The following is a 17,603-nucleotide window of genomic DNA, read 5'->3' as shown; positions in this document are numbered from 1 at the left end:
AGAGAGAGATTAGAGGGGAGAGAAAGGGAGGAGAGAGAACTTGCTTGTATTTTTGTTCAGGATGGCTTAGGGAATCCCATTATAAGATTCCTAAAGCATAATTTCTAGAAAGATGCTAACACATCCTCAAAATGAGTACCTTTTTTCCTTCACAAATGAGTGTGCTCTCCTATGGTTCTCTTTAACCTCCGGGACCATGCTGGTAGAAGGTGAGTGGTCCTGTGTCCCAAATAGAGGACATAGCATTGCTTCATCAGACTGTGAATGTGAGCACCATGCTATGATCACAGCTTCAGAAGACTCAGCATCACCCGCAGTATCCTGCTTCCTACCCCTGTGTCCACAGCTCCCTGTTCATTAGGAAACATAGACCATTCCATTTTACTTATTTATTTTGTTAATAAAATGTAGTGAGGCATATACGGTGATTTTTCTGTTTGCTAAGAGTTTGGGAGAGTTTTGGGTAATGTTTTTTTTTTTGTAATATCACTGAATTGACATTATTGCTTGAGTCTACAGGACTCACCATGTTAAAGACAGAGATCTACTGACTTGATTGTTGTGTGTCTATGAGCAGCAGAGATACAGGAAAGGGTTTCTAGGTGGCCCAGGGTGAGAACATGGTAGATGTTTTCTTTTTACCACTTTCTCCAACATGGCTGCTGGGGAGTGGCTCCGGTATGCAGTGCTATTTGGGAGCTCTGTCTTCTGCATGCTGCATAAGGGAATCTTTGTATCACTTCCAATCCTGGCATGAAACCATGCTAGCTTGATACCAAGTTCATTCCACTTTAAAGAAAGGGGAAGTGGCCATATTTAATACTTTACCAAATATAGAGTAGAAACTTTAGATGATAGTTTAACTACAGAAAAACTATTTTATGTTGAAAAAGTATTACTTGGATGCCAGTTACAGTAGAACATCCCTAACTTCAGAACTAGACTGGACCTTGAAAATGTTCAGCTCTTCCGGAGAACCATAGGCTGTGTTGCAGCTGGTCCCTCTAATTTTCTATCAGTTCATTTGTAGGTAATTGTTGAACATCTTCTTCATGCCAGGGCTTTGGTTGGTACCCAACTGCAGTAAGCACAGCTTAGACCTGTCTCTATGAGTGAAAGATCCACAATTGAAGATAATGGGGAAGGTCTCCTCCAAAATGTCTTAGCAATAAAATTGAATTCTAGAAGAAAGGACCATTTAGGTTTAATATTGAAGGTCAAAAATCTATTTTAAACTCAGGATCACTTATTGAGCTTAAAAGTAATAAGGCTCTTTCATTTAGAAGCAGGCCAGGTCCATGGTGGTGCATTCTTACATGAGTTGTTAATGACTTCATATCTGCTTTAGAAGCCACGAGTGCATGAGTCTTCCTTCCTGCATGGAGGAAAGCATTTGCATCCTTTGGCTTTGACAAGCAGCCTGTACTTCTGCTGAACTAAGCTAATGAAAGCTTTACGTCAAGAAACTACCAATCAAAATAAGCTAAAAACTCATATATGACATCCTGAAACACCTCAAGACATACTCTGGCTGCTGAAATAATTTGCCTGCCTTTGGCATATCATTTACTTATGAAATTTAAAACGAATTGCATAGGTTGTGCTAATGGATCATTGGACAGAAACTTTACTGTATTTCCTTTAGGAATAAAAATGGAAACTGTCTTTCCATGCCAACATATGGATAGGCACAAAATACCTGTTGAAGTTTAACTGGAAAACTCCCTGGTCCTGACGTGAGTGTGTGAAGCCCACAGTCAGGTGTGCTATGATGGACAGAGCTGAGCATTTCCCTGGATGTCTGCCAGCTGATGAGTCACTGGCCCCACAGAGGCTTTCCATTCCCCCTTACCTCCTCAACTCAGATGTAGAATGGGCCTACTTAGTGCTTCTCTGCTCCCAAACAGACAGGCACAGCCATCCCAGAATTTTCCTACTCCAGGAAATGAAAGCTTAAGTAATAACCGTAGCAGATCTATAACTGGCTTGCCAGCTCATAAAAACTGTGGATACAGTAGAAGCAGTAATTTGGATTTCGTCAAGCTTTCCTGCTAACAGTACCACAGGTGAAAACCAGCTCAGTAAAAGGAAAGAAGGGAGGAAAAAGAGAAATCTTGATCACAGATACTCTCCTTCGTACTCAAATGATACACAGATCCGAGCGAGGGAACCCACTCCACTCACCTTGGTTCTTGAAGGAATCATCAGGTGCTTGCCTGATTGTCTTCAGCCAAAGGTATCAAAATCATCTAACAGGTTTTAGGATTTGAAACACCGAGCACCTGAAGCACACTGTAGGTGCTAATGAAAAAGGTTGCCTTTCACTGCTCTACAACATTAAACATTATGGTACTGGACAGAGTCAGAACCTCTGTGGTGAACATGAAGGGCATGAAGAATTCATGTATAAAAACTCCCTCACCAACACCAGAAGTTCGTATTTTGGAATCTGGGGATTTGATTTCCTGTAAAAGAGAAATAGGCTTTTTTGGAAAGTTACACATATTCTATCTGTTCTAATAGCATGACAACAATGATGAATTCATTCTTACTGGTTCTCCCGCTTGTAGCTTGCGTTGGGCACTGAGATCTTTGAAAACATTGCATGTCTGATGTACGATAGTTTGGACTGGAAGAGGCAGCATCATCACTATTTGCAAAGCATGCAGCTCATCAATGTCCCACAGGTGGTTAGTGAGAAGACCATGTTAGAAGCAATGACAATTCCAGAGGTAAGTAGGTGTGGGCTCTAGCATCTGTAGTAATCTTGGGGATCAAATGAGTGACTTGATTTTTTCATTTTTATAAAGCATATGAAGAAAAGGTTACAATAAAGCCCCGTGTTGGTGTACTACTGCCTGTTGTGTCGAGGTGTGAGGGTGGGAACAAGGAAATATCTCTTAGCAAGAGCAGGAAGAGCCGTGTGCTGAGGTCTTTATGAAGCTCTTTATACTGGCTAGTTTTATGTCAACTTGACACAACCTAGAGTTATCTGAAAGGAGGGAACCTCAACTGAGAAAATGCCTCCATAAAATCCAGATATGAGGCATTTTCTTAATTAGTAATTGATGGGGGAGGGCCCAGCCCATTGTGAATGGTGCCAACCCTGGGCTGGTTGGTGGTCCTGGGTTCTATAAGAGAGCAGGCTGAGCAAGTCATTATGAGCAAGCTAGTAAGCAATACTCCTCCATGGCCTCTGCATCAGCTCCTGCCTCCAGATCCCTTCCCTGTTGGAGTTCCTGTCCTGACTTCCTTCAGTGATGAATTAAAACATGGAAGCATATGCCAAATAAGCCCTTTTCTCCACAACCGGCTATTGGTCATGGTGTTTCATCAAAGTAATAGAAACCCTAACTAAGACATTTCTCACCTGGGAAAGCACAAAAAGAACCACCTGTCAGCTCAGGGTACAGTGGCCAACATGTAAAACAAGGAGAATATTGACAAAATAATCCTAGCGTTTGCAGTATTCATGCTCAGCAAGATGCTGGCCACATAACAGGACATGTCTCCTGCCCTATTTCCACAAGTGGAGTGTGATGTCAGAGTTTCAACATGGTGTGAGAGGAATGAGAGCAGCAGATACAATCAAAATGGTACCTGCCCTAGTTAGGGTTTCCAATGCTATTACAAAACATTATGGCAAAAACAGCTTATGGAAGAAGGGTTCATTTCATCTTGAAACTCTTGACTCACACTCTGTCACTGGGACAAGTCAGAGCAGAAATTCAAAGCAGGAACTGAAGCAAAAGCCATGGAGGAACACTGCTTACTGGCTCTTTGGAGTCCAGAGCATCAGAAGTGAACCCAGACATTAAGCATTAACCTTCTTACATTGATAAGATCTGGTTTGCTTTGACTCAGCTGTGATTGTGCCTTGATTTTTCCCTTTTAGAACAAGAAAATATTTAACTGGTTTTTGATTTTTACAGAAACCCACAGTGGAGAGACATTAGGCTTTTGAAGAAACAAAACTTTCAAGATCTTGAAATTTTTAAAGATTGTGGAACTTTTAAGAGGTTGATGTTGGGGTTGTGATATTGCTGCTAGTGTGAGATCTTGGAGTAAAAAAAGGGAAGGTTATTTCATAGTGTTGTATTCGTGTGTCAATCTTAATAAAATAATGGAGGTCAAATACCCTGGTTAAAAAATTGTTTTACTAGGCAAGTAAAGTGGTCAGCCTGGCACTAGCCATGGCCATCTCAGAAGGGAGAATTTCAATTGAGAAAATGTCTCTTTCAAATCGGCCTATAGGCAAGTCTAAGTGGCATTTTCTTGATTAACGATTGATGCTGAAGGACCTAGCCCACTTTGGGCAACGCCTTTCCTGGGCAGGTGGTCCTGTGGTATTAAAAAAAGCAGACTGAACAAGACAGTAAGCAGAGTTTCTCCATGGATTCTGCTGCAGTTCCTGCCTTGACATCTCAGTGATGGAGAGTGACCAGAGAGTGTAAGAAAAAAAATTAACCCTTCCTTCCCAAGTTGCTTTTGATCATGGTGCTTTATCAAAGCAACAGAGGCCATGAATGACTCAGACAGCACCTGAGCTGAAGAAAAGAAGGACTGGAGAGAGGGGGATCAGGGTTAGAGAAATGGGGGATGCCAAGTGTGAATTGCCCTGTGGAAAACTTGTTGGGACATAAGTGATAATAATATTCTGAAGAAATGAGGACAAGATACCCCAAGATGTGGATGCTATCATGACTCAAGACAAGACCAGGGGATGCTCTGTGTCCCGTTTGCTCTTTTCATACCCTCACTTCTTAGGATCCTGCTCGCGATCAGTGACATTTGATGAAAGCATTTCTTTTTAATTATTTTTCTTTCAGCCTCCACCACCAACTGCTCCAGCCCCTGGGAAGAAGAAAGCACAATATGAGGAGTCACATGCTCCACCACCAGGCACGTATGAAATCAGCTGCTGAGGTGCTACCTCCTTAAGACTTAAGTATTGCCCTCTCTTCTTCCCTTCCTCCCATCCTTACCACGGTCAGCAGCCCCTCCCCCTGCAGTGTCTACATTGATTCATGCCTCACAATTCTAAATTATGCACAGAATTTCAGGAAGAAATAGAGAATGCATCTTAACTGGGCAATGTCACTTTCTGCATTTGACAGTGGCTTTTATCATCACAACTGAAGTAGACATGAGGTATTACAATGACCTGCTGAATCCAATTCCAGAGGAATTTATTTCTGTGCCCATGATACTGCACTGCATGCTGGAACAGGTAAGTAGATGTTGAGGCTTCTCCCCTGGCAGCAACCTTGACTAACTTGTCTCTCTTCACTTCCAAACTTTAGGACGATTTTGTAATTATACTCAGAATGCCTGAGATGCAGCCCATTTATTAAGTCAGAATATTTCAAATAGAACTAAGATTTGCTTTAATTACCAACTTCAGTCTTTCTCTCTCTCCCTCCCCCCCCCCTCTCTCTCTAACACACACACACATTGGGCTCTAGAATCATTCATTTAAATATTCCCCAAAGCTTGGGTAGAATATATACTTAAAACTGCCCTTATATGGAGGTGCTGATTAGTTGATTAATTTTTGTTAGCTTGGCACAAACTAGAGTCATCTGGGAAAAGAGTCCCTGAATTAAGAAGATGCCTCCACCAAATTGGCCATGGCATGTATGTAGAGCATTTTCTTGATTAATGATTGATGTGGGAGGGCCTAGCCCACGATGGGGTACCATCCCTGGCCAAGTTATCCTGGGTTGAAGAAGAAAGCATGCTGAGTGAGAGCCATGGAAACCAGTAAGCTTCAGGTATTCACTTCAGTTCCTGTCTTGGCTTCCCTCCATGACAGACTGTAACCTGAAAGCCAGAGGAACCCTGTCACTCTCAAGTAGCTTTTGGTCAGTGTTTTTTACCGTGACAGAAAGAAAACCAAGACAGTAGGGTTATTCTAGTGAAAGAAGAAAAACACTGGGACAGGGGATCTGCTTATTAACGGCCTCTAATCTTCTATAAATATGTTTGTTTGAATGCCTTCATGCATGGATGTATATCATTTATGCAAAGGGACCAGTGAAGGCTGGAAGAGGCTGTTATATACCTTGGAAGTGAAGTCACAGGTGCTTGAGAGCTGTCTGATGTGGGTGCTAGCAGTATTTGTATGTTTTTTGGTTTTGGTTTTGGTTTTTTTTTTTTATGTGTACCAACTCCTTTGATTTTCTAGACAGTTACACTGATAGCCTCAGAAGGTTTTAGTGAGACCAATGGTTCTATCATGTCAATGCGTTCGAAAAAGCTCAAGTCTCTAAAACCCCTGAGCCTTGTAGTCTTGTGACTTTATTTACCATAGACTCTCCTGTTTCATTCAAATCAACTCAAAAACGGTGACTATTCCATAATCACCTACTAAATTCCCGTTAACCAGAAGGATGGCTGATGAGTCCCACCTTGCCCCCTCATCTGACAGACTCTCTGGAGATATGTGGAGATGAGTAAAGACCTGACAGTTACAGGGTAAGGAAACCAAAGTATTGAAGTAGCGGGATGCCACTTACAGGACAGAAATGGGGCAGTTTTAACTGTTCCTTTAGGATGCCAATGAATCCATGAAGTAATTGAAAGGTATGAAATAGCAACAGTAGTGTTTCAAAAGACTGAATGTCTCCAAAAGTTAAAAACAAAAAAACAACAACAAAAACAAACAAACAAAAAACCAAACAAACAAACAACAACAACAAAACCAGGACTCTTTCCTCCCAGATCGGTGATTCTCTACTGGGAGTGACCTTGCTTCCCTGTGGGCACTTTGCAGTGAGTGAAAGAAATTGGTTCAGGCAATGAGAAGGGGGCCACTTGCATCCCACAGAGGCTGCGGATGCCACTAAATACTCCAGTGTGCAGGGCAGCGTCCCCCGAAAAGTCCAAATACTCAGTCCAAAATGTCACTACTGCAAAAGGTGATCAACCTTGTAGAAGAGTACACACTTATAACAACAATGTGAATATTTAAAGGCAAAGGGACCTGTGGGGCAGGTACTACCAGGCAGAAGAACTGGTATGGCTAAAGCAGGTTCAAAACCCCGGTAAATGCTCCTGGGCAGACTCTACCTGTCTTGGAGCATGTGACCATGACACCCCACTAAGAGGACTGTGACAGCCAGTCACATAGCATGAAAGCCTAGAGTTCTTCATGCTAATGAGGTATCTAGATAAGCCCTGAGTGTTTAGTCAATGAGCTTCCCTTGCTAGGCATCCTTTTGTATAAAAGATATTTAATTCCTGGTTCACCCTGACTAAAATGTACGCATTCACATCCACCATGAATAAAACAGTTTGGACAAACAAGGACCATCTTCTTTATCAAGGATCACCTCACGGGTAGGAAAAGGCCTTCATCATAAAGAGGTACACCTAGATCTCCTATGGAAGGCCTTCCTTCCAGCCCCTCCATACTTTTGGCAGTTACTGGGAGCCAAGCCAGATTCTCCCCTCACAGGTCCCCACAGCATCTAGGTACACAGGAGATTGAGAACCATAGCATCCTTTCCTGATCTTACTGTTTCTTTCCTGGAAGGACACAGACTGGAACCCCATCTTAGACTGTGTTCTGCCCCCTGAGTGACATTCCTGCAGTGCTCCTGTTCTGAGCAGCGAGGCAGGAACACAGACCATCAGAAGAGTATTTGTTTATTGGATGTTCATGTTAAGTCTTTAGCTATACTCCAGCTTCTTTTACTTGGCACCCAAGCAAACCTGAACAAAGCTTTTAATCTTTCTAGACCTCCCTTTGCCCTCATTAAGGTAACAGTTATCTACCACTGATCTCACATTTGACAATTTTCGATATTTGAAAAGAGAAATGAGGACTTGGCCTGAAGTCTCCATTCCTCAGTTCAAATTGTGTGGAACTGGATTGACCATGAAAGTCACTCACCTCTGTGTTATCCTCTACCAAGCGGAAAATGCTCCCTGTGCCAGGCAGTGGCAATGAGGCTCAGAGGGGTGAGTGTGCATGCAGATGCCCCACAGTGCCTGGAAGGTGGCAAGCACACTGCCTAGATATACATCAAATCCAAAGTTTTATGAGAACCATCTTCAGGGCCCAATGAGAAAGAACGGATACTTAAAAACACAACCATCGGCATTGTAACTTTTACTATTATTCCTAACCCATGTTATCTATTTTAAGGCAGTTGTGAAAATTACATCTAATGCATGGATCACTAACATGTCTCCTTTATTTTTGGCATCGGTGACATTGTGCTGCCATGAGCACCAGTGCTTCAAAGGACAACCTCCTCCTCACTAAGAGCAACGGGAATGCATTCACATCCACAAAGAGCTGGGTACTAAACCACTTCCTCCCTACTGCCTCTCTCAATAGGTTGTAGCAACTGAAGAAGATCTCACCCCTCCGAGTTTGGTGGAGCCAGCCCCCAGAGCAGACGGGTTAGACTACAGAATTGCAGCTCACATTGTGTCGATCCTGCCTTCACTCTGCCTCTCCGAGAGGGAGAAGAAGGTCTGAACATGAGTGAGCCAAAGAGCTTTTGTACTTTGAAACAAACAAACAAACAAACAAACTGTGCATTATCTCATTAAATTGATATTATTTTAATTTAAACAGAATCTCCATGAGATATTCTTAACTGAAGGAGAGAGTGAAAGCAAAGCCCTACCCAAAGGCCCCCTCCTACTGAACTACCATGATGCGCATTCCCACAAGAAGTATGCACTGAAGGTAATAACCGGGCCACCTCCTTCCCGTAGCTGATGTAAGGTGTGTTTGTGATTCATTAGTTGGATGATCTTACCAACCAATGCTAATGAAATGCAGTGTGGAGGATAGATGCTGCTGACAGATGGGGTCTCAGAAACAGAAATGGACAGGAGCAAAGTATGTCAGCAAAGATCACTTGGCCTAATCACAGGGGTCCAGTTAACTACAAACCTGACTGTCACCACCATTACATGTGCATTAAAGCTTTATGGTCAGGTACTGAAAAATTAACTGAGTGGTTAAGAGTACTTGTGGCTCGTCCTGAGAACTCAAGGTAAATCTATTAAACTCATGTCAGGTAGCTCAGAACTGAGTGTAACTCCAGCTCCAGGGAGTCTTTTCTGGCCTCCAAGGACAAACACACACAGACATGCACATATGCACAGAAATGTAAGTGAATCTTGAAAATAAACTGATGAGCTGCTGCTATGAAATACTAGTGGAGGCCAACAGAGGATCTCAGAAAAGATAGAGAAATCCAAGCTTAGGCAGCTCGTCACCAGAAGTGGAGGCGCACTTGTGTCTGTGCTCCAGGAACTTCTGGAAAAATGAGAACTAGCTCTTTTAACCTTATTACAAATATGAATTTGTCATTCTCAGTTACTCCTGATTCCCCCTGTTTCCAGATGAGCGTGAAGCTATCACATTTGGCCCTCTCCGTAAGCATAAGGCATGTGACATCTCTTGTTAGTGTCTTCTGCCATGTTGCTTTCTCTTTCTTTTTTTCTTTTCTCCTTTCTTCTTTTTTCTTTTTTTCTTTCTTCTTCTTCTTCTTTTTTTTTTTTTTTTTTTTGGTAAGGACCAAAAGAATTTTGACCCAGTTCAAATTGAGCAGGAGATGCAGTCCAAGCTGCCGCTGTGGGAATTCCTCCAGTTCCCTCTGCCTCCTCCATGGAACAGCACTAAACGGCTTGCCACTGTTCATGAGCTTATGCATTTCTGTACGAACGGTGAGTACCTTGCTTTGGCTTATTCCCAATTTAATTACTAGCCCTTAAATTATACCCTTATTCCCAAAAAACATTTTGATCATCGAAAGGCCTTCCAGAGGCCTTGGCCATGTCACTAGCCATGTGGAGGCTCTGGCATGTAACATTATGCATTTTGATGAAGTAGATTCTCTTTCCACTGTGTTTTCTAAATCCCCTGAGCCATGCAGTTCCCCCTGGTGTCATTAGAGGTGATGCAATCCATCCTACTTACCAGGAGGAATGGTTCATGTATCTGCAAAAACTTAAAAATGAACAAGAACTTCTTGTCTCAAGTTACCATAGTTCCTTTCCCAGAAAATACACAGACAGACAGACAGACAGACAGACAGACAGACGATAGATGGATAGATAGATACAGAGAGAGAGAGAGAGAGAGAGAGAGAGAGAGAGAGAGAGAGAGAGAGATACAAAGATAGCTAGATGCAGAGACAGACAGACAGACAGACAGACAGACAGACAGACAGATAGATAGACAGACAGAAGGATGGATGGTTGGATGGATAGAAACAGATATAAATAGATAGGTATCATCAAGGGATGGCCCCCTTTACCATTGTAGAAATCCACACAAACCATACAGCACAGTGGCATTAGCTGTGGAAGGAGAGGAGAAAGCCTGAGCAGGTGACTCTGCCCCCAACTAAGCAATCATCATCCTGGAGTCTCATACTCCAGTTTCAAGCAACACAGGGCACCTTTGACTTCTAGAACTATGCTTAAAGGAAACTTGAAATATCTTTCTTGTATCTAGTCTGACTCAATAGATTGGGCACAACATTTATACATGTCAATCTAGCTGTACTGATAAAACGCAATCATTGAATGAATCTGTGTAGTAGATTGGGAAGTCTCCAGGAAACTTGTATCTGCACCCCATCCCGAGGAGCAAAATGGAAAATCTGTCTGAAGCAGATCTCCATCGATTAAGTGGGAAGCTGAGTTTCTACTCGACATTTGACAGAAGATTCTAAAGTCTGGACCATCTCTCTGTTAATCCAATCACTTGGTTCCCCTGGGGCTTTCCCATGAGTGGCAATGTGGCTGGGGTGAGAGAACAGAAGAGATCACAGGAGGCAACTTTAAATACAAACCTCTCTGTCAGTGTTCTTTATAGAAGTGAGGTGTTCGAGTCTCTCTGCATGTCGTTGCCTCTCGAATCCTCTTGAGAGCTTTCCTAACCTAGAATCAAGAATGTCCCTCGTCCCTCTTTACAAAGCAAGTTTTTTAGAACCACACATCTTAGCTATTCCTCCTTCTGCTCTGAGAAATGACATGTGGCCAGTTGTTTTCTTCTCTACACCTTAAGTCACTCCACAGTTCTTTTTTTTTTCCGGGTCAGAGAAAAGAAATAGATGGTCTGAGTCGTCAGAATTTGACAGAAGTGTCTATTTGATGGATTGTGAGCACTTTGTTGGATCACCTCTGCACAGGAGAGTGGGAAGGAAGGAAGAAATAGTGTGGTCTAGGGGGCAGGAGAGCAATCAAAAGTCCCTGTCCAATGCTATCCTGAGATAGAATTCAGAAAACAGTATTTATACCCAGAAATTTAATTTTTCTTTTTATTCCAGTACTGACTATTGAATCTATGACTGGGCATATGGTCGACAGGTTCCCTACCAGTGAGCTACACTGTCAGCTACAGAAATTGAAATATGAAGATATATTATAGAACCACAAAATCTCCTGGCTCAAATGAATGTTGAAATTTACATAGTCCAAATGTATTTCCATCTCATAAAAATATGAAATTCTGGCAAGCTAAACTATTTATTATAGGGTTGTAGTAATAGTATAGACCCACAATTGAAATTCTGGCCCCTGGGTGCTCTCACACGCATCCTTTCCTTATGTTGCTGAACTGAAGGGAGGGCAAACATCATATGATATCCATTTGCCTTCTTGGTGTTATAACTGACCCTGTTCCTACGGGTAGAGGATGAGTACACAGCCCCTTATCATCATACCACTAAAAACTGGGTAGATTCCAGCTAACCTTTTCTCATGGGAAGAAAGAAAGTAGGAGGGAGAGGACATTACATGATTGAGGAGGATGCTGGGGGATGACAGGAAGTTGAAAAGAGGAATAAGGGAGGGTGAGCATAATCAAAATCTATTTGTATGCATGTGTGAAAGTCCTAAAGGCTTTTAAAGATAGGGAAATTATAAATCAATATTTCTAATGAATATAGATGTTAAACTCATCAAAAAGATCTTAGCACACCAAAATCAGCTACACATTAAAACACACACACACACACACACACACACACACACACACAAACTAATCTAGAATTCCCTGTCATCTCAGTGTACTCTCAGGATTCTGTGCTGCAGACTGAACCCTGCAGTCACCATGTTTCACTTTTACTTACACCCCACACCCACTGCTAGGCTGGACCATCACATCTTTCTGGCCATATTCTGTGCTTTCACCTTCTCACTGAGATTCTTTTATCCATAGAAGGACCAGAACACCCTTTCTGGGATGTTCATCAGGTCATGTATCTTCTTTGACCCAAAGCTTCTAATATTCACCTGTTACATAAAACCAAAGCTATCTACCGTGCACTGAGAAGCCCCTCCCCTGCCAGTCTTTCATTGGCCTGTTCCACTGTGTCTACAATGGCCTCACTGATTCCTTGAAGTATCAGTCATACACAGACCTTTAGATCTCTGTCCTTGCCAAGTTCCAAGTCTCTTGTCACATGTTCCTTCTCTTTCCCTTGCCCCAGTCTCCTACGTATAAGACCACAGGCTTTCCACTCTCACATCTGATGTCCTGATTGGCTTCCTTTTCCATCGTCCATCATGTGCTGTTGTGTGCATTTGTCCCTCTTCAGTTACTATAATGATGATGTACGACAGCTAGGAGCCCATCACTTTACTCACCAGCTTTCATTGCAGTTGCTAATACTCAGTGGGTTCTCAGGAACGTATTTATTATTATTACTTTTGTTTGTCTGTTTTGAAATTAATTTGAGGCTGGCACAGAATGCATGATAATCCACCAGCTTCAGGCTGCTAACTACTAAAATTGTAGGTGTGCACCACCATACCCAGATCAAAAAAAAAAATGTTTATTCAGTAACTCCTTTGCCTCTTTCTTAACTCTCTTCTAGATCCCTATGTTGTTTTTCCATGTTGTTCAATTCATCTTGGGCGGTAGGGTACAGAGAATGAAGATAATCTAGGAGTCATTAATCCAAAACAATCTATTTGACTGTTATTTTACTGTAATCTCATTGAATTGTTTTTGTTAGTATCTACCCCACAAACCTCCATCTTGAACTTTGAAAGTTTAAGAACTAAATCATGTTCTTCTTTGAATCTTAGGCACCTGTGGCAAAGCCAGAATGTCACTGAGAGCTTTGTGACTATATGCTGAACACAGTTGAATAGAGACAACTGATAAACTTTAAAGTGCAAACATGGAAAGTAGCAGTTCTTACATTTGGCTTTTTCTGAACCTGAATGAATAGGAAAATCTTCTAAGTATTGTAACCTGTAGGAGACACAAATGACAAATTCCAAAAGGCAATTTATGCCCATAAAATCTTAACTATATGGTATTTAAACCAATATGGTACCCTGAAAAGTTCAGGCATGTTAATATGGGTACCAAACACTATGAAGCTGTTTGGGGGAGTGTCTCTCAGATCTCTTATATCTTAACTGTGATTTTCTTAGTTCCCAGACCTTTGATATTTATTAAAGACTTCTGAATCCTGTATTTAAAGTCAGGCCAACACCCATGATGACCTGAGCCCCTGGTGCCCCTCAGTTACTCCTGTGTCAGCCACATATCGTGTATCACTAACAAGAGTCGTTCTTGAGGCAGGGGTCCTGCTCTTTTACAGAAGTTCTGAGCTGGAATGAAGTAGAACGAGCCTTCAAGGTATTTACTTTTGAGAGCCTGAAGCTTTCAGAGGTTGATGAAACAGGAAAGCTCAAGCCCACTGAAGTGATCAGTGAGACAGATGTTGAAAATTTCAACATTCCTTGGGACAACCCTGCCAGATTCGCTAAGCTGATAAGGCAACAGTACGTCCACAGGATGACCATGCAGAAGGCCAAGCCAGTAGTCGTAGGTACGCTGCATGAAAGGGATGGGGTGGGGCAACCATCCTGGTACTGTGTCTAACAGATACTCTTCATCCTGACTAGATACTGAAAACAAAGACAGAATACTATTTGTGAGCCAGAATTTTGCCAAAGCTGAGCAAGAAGCACAAGGAGATGAAAATGCCCCAAATTCTGATCAGCCTGCTGCTAACAGTATGACGTGTTCTACTTCTAACTCCATGAAACCTGGGTACTCTAGTAATAGACAGTTCCCAGAGAAAGAAACCAGTGGGTTCATGTGTCCCCAACCAGAGTTCGTGGGTAAGTGAAAGTGTGCATAGGCACTGCTATGCTTAGACAGAAATAAAGAAACAAGTTCAGAAAGTATCACTTAAATGTAAGTGCTTCTTCAGCTGATTAAAAAAAAGATTCAATATTTAAGTAACTAGTTAAGAAAACATACTGAGTCCTGCCTTTTCAATTCTGTTTTTCAAGGGATCCTCTCAGTTCACTCTTCCCATAGAAAACTCAAAAATTAATTAATGCGTTAATTAATTAATTTAAATTTTTTAATTAATTAAACTTAATTTAATTAATATAGCAAACATAATTGTAAAGTTCACCATCAGTACTTCATGATTGCTTGGTAACAGTAATTAAAAATTACATATAATGATCTAACAAAATTCTACATATAGAACCTGCCATGAGACCAGAACTCAGTTCCTATCTTAGCTCAGGACATTACTCTAATCCTCGGGTACAACCCTGTAAATAATGATGTTAGGAGGGTACAGAAGGGTGCTGGATTAAATTTGCATGTGCTGCCTTACACACTGCTGTCAGAAGCCTGCCTGAGACACAGCTCCTTTGTTCCCTGCACATCACTTTCAGCAGCCCCCTTCTACCTTCAGAGGAGACTGTGCCCTGCTTCACACACCTCTGGTACAGCACTCCTTATCCTAAAACCTCTTTGCATTTTGTCCATTTTTCCCACACTCTGTGCCGTATCCAAGAGATGTCATCACTGAGCTGCACTTCCCTTATGTCTTTGTGCCTTGCTACTTTCTGTAATCATTTATATGCTCAGTAAGGCCTCCACAACCATAGCTTGTTAAAGGTCATAACTATGTTGATTTATGAAATACCAACTTTCTATTGGGCTGTATAACAAATTGCAGCAAATTTACAGGACTGAAATTATGCAGAACATATACTCTCATAATCCAGTGACATAGTGGATGTTAGTTACAAAAATGATAAGAAAGTACCATGTGACTGAAATTAACAACTACACATACATCTCACACCTGGGTGAAAGCAAGGGTTACAATAGGGATTAGGACCTATTTCAAACTGAGTAATAGTGAAAATACTGGGTATAAAAAATATGTATAATGCAGCTGAAGATCATGCCTAGACACTGACAGCTTTGAATTACGAATTCCGAAAGAGTCTGAAAGTTAAAAAGTTAACTAAACTCCAGCCTCAAGTTATTTAGCTGTGTGCAAAGGGCACAGTAAAAAATCACCAAGGTGGCTGGTCGATTATTACAGGGGAGGTATTTTTTTAAAACTATGAGAGAGAGAGAGAGAGAGAGAGAGAGAGAGAGAGAGAGAGAGAGAGAGAATGAATTCAGAAGTGGCATCTGGAAAAGTCCAGAGCAGAGAGAAAAAGGGAAAAAAGGAACAGACTGGATCTGACCAGTGCTAGAGAAATAGAGTATGAAAAAAAAAACCATGTAGGTTGTAAGGAAGATGAAGAGCTGGGAAGGAGGGAGCTTGTGAGCTTGAGAAGGCCTGGAGTGTAGGGTAAAGGGGGAGACGAGAAGATGAAGGGACTTCAATGTGCAACTGGTCCTTGTGGATGGGGACTGAAGGACCCTGGAGGGCACTGTGGGCTTCGATATGAACCACAGGTACATGTCAATGGAGAACCCTGTATCCCTTCAGCAAGAGGTAAGGGGAATAACTTCTTTTGGCAGACAGACAGGCAACTGTTTCACAAGTTCCCAAGGAATGCTGGCTTTTATCTAACCACCAGAAATCCTCCTACAAGTATAGGTTCTTAGGGATACCTGACATCAAGAATGAAAAGAATACAGAGGATAAAGTCAGTGGTGAAGCCCTTGCCTGGTATCCCCAAGGCTCCAGGTTCAACCCCCACTGCCACAGGAACAGAGAGGAGGCAAAACAAATTTATTCTACTAAATTTAAAAATGAAATGGGCAAATTACTGAAATTTTGAAATTTACCAAAAATGATCAAGCAAGAGGAAACCTAAACATTCTTGGAAGCAAATTATTTAGTCGTTCAAAAATCACCCTGTGTACTATAGAACCAGCCTGTAGGTGGTATGCAATTGGCAAATGATACCAAACCCTCAAAAACATAGACCATTGAAATCTCAACAAAGATTATTCCAGAAAATATAAGGTACAATATCCTCCCTTGGTAATTGTGTAAGATTACCATAAACATTGTAATGAATTTTACCAAGATGGTCAGAAGAGAAACAAACTCAATAATGAGCATAGATATAGTAAAATATGAGAAAATCTATTGGGAAGACACTATACAATAATAGTATCTCCCATCAAAATTATATTTTAAGATCAGGAGGAAAATACATACATTGTAAAACAAATATGATTTATTAATTAACATATTAGTGAAGAAAACAGATCAGTTTCTAGATCATAATTATAAAAAAACATTTGAATTTCTATGGTAACCAATGAAAAAAAGTCTTAGCAAACATCAATTTTATAAATGTTGTTCTTAGGACTATAAGCATTATATGCTACAGTGAAAATAGGAGCCCCTTTCCTCTAAGACTGGGTTGGGGGAATACATCCCAGGAGACTAGCCGATTCCTCAAGAGGAAGCAAGTATGGCAATGAGAAGAAGAAAACAACATATCATTATTTGTAACTATTTTATTTGTGGAAACCCAAACAATCCCCCTACACACTCAAATTACAACTGGAGAGCTTCCCAAAGGTTATTAAAGGGTGCATGCAAGAAGACACTAGAACTTTTTCTTTGTTTGTTGTATTAAAAAGTCATGCTGTGGGCTCTTTCCTGTGTGCGTGTGTTGCAGTTTATAGTAGTAAAAGGCATGTTGAAGGTAGCTAGCTGTAAGCACCCCAAAACTACAGGAGTTAAGTTTGTGTTGACTATGCTTCTCTTGACATCTTCCTTATCTGAATGAAAGGAAAAGAAAGGATCAGAAGAGAGTAGCAGAGTAAGTATTCAAAGGAGAGAAGACAGAGAAGTTGGTTGACTTAGTATCATTCTTCTGTATCCCAAGCACCATGCATCTGCATGGATCTTCCACATGTTACTGCTTTATAGAAAACCTGAACCTATGAGCAAGATGCTATCACCTCAGTTCAACAGAGGAGAAAGCCAAAGCAAATAGGTCTAAATGGCTTGTTCTACCACACAGAGATAGAAACAGGACACCAGTGCCCTTTACCTCACCTTAGAACAAGTCTCCCTAGACCCCAAAATTCCTCATGATGCTGCCTAATAGTTTGGCCATATTCTGAATTTCTTTGTCTTGATGATTCTTATCCCTTATCCTGGTTTTGTTTTGCCTGTTTCTTCCTTCCCAACAGTAGATTTCTTTCTATGTCCTAAGTATGCTTACCCGGTAGCCTCACTCACCACACACACACACACACACACACACACACACACACACACACACACACACACACACGGAGGGACACTTGCATGCTTGGGATGGGGGCAGAGAGAGAGAGAGAGAGAGAGAGAGAGAGAGAGAGAGAGAGAGAGAGA

General features: G+C 41.5%; 1 protein-coding gene across 1 annotated transcript in view; it reads left to right on the top strand.

Moving 5' to 3' along the window:
• The window catches only part of Spag17 (sperm associated antigen 17), a 215,576-nt gene that overhangs the window by 93,902 nt on the left and 104,071 nt on the right, over nucleotides 1–17,603 (top strand). Inside the window, exons 8-15 of the mRNA XM_028753003.1 lie at nucleotides 2,571–2,732; nucleotides 4,830–4,902; nucleotides 5,118–5,230; nucleotides 8,348–8,485; nucleotides 8,591–8,704; nucleotides 9,543–9,693; nucleotides 13,593–13,823; nucleotides 13,900–14,118. Of these exons, the coding sequence (XP_028608836.1) occupies nucleotides 2,571–2,732; nucleotides 4,830–4,902; nucleotides 5,118–5,230; nucleotides 8,348–8,485; nucleotides 8,591–8,704; nucleotides 9,543–9,693; nucleotides 13,593–13,823; nucleotides 13,900–14,118 (1,201 nt within the window). The remainder of the gene's footprint in view (nucleotides 1–2,570; nucleotides 2,733–4,829; nucleotides 4,903–5,117; nucleotides 5,231–8,347; nucleotides 8,486–8,590; nucleotides 8,705–9,542; nucleotides 9,694–13,592; nucleotides 13,824–13,899; nucleotides 14,119–17,603) is intronic.

This window comes from Grammomys surdaster, unplaced genomic scaffold (assembly GCF_004785775.1).
Source record: "Grammomys surdaster isolate TR1022 unplaced genomic scaffold, NIH_TR_1.0 125941, whole genome shotgun sequence".
Taxonomy (NCBI): domain Eukaryota; kingdom Metazoa; phylum Chordata; class Mammalia; order Rodentia; family Muridae; genus Grammomys; species Grammomys surdaster.
The sequence above is the reverse complement of the archived record's forward strand: the minus strand, read 5'-3'. Positions and strand labels throughout refer to the sequence as shown.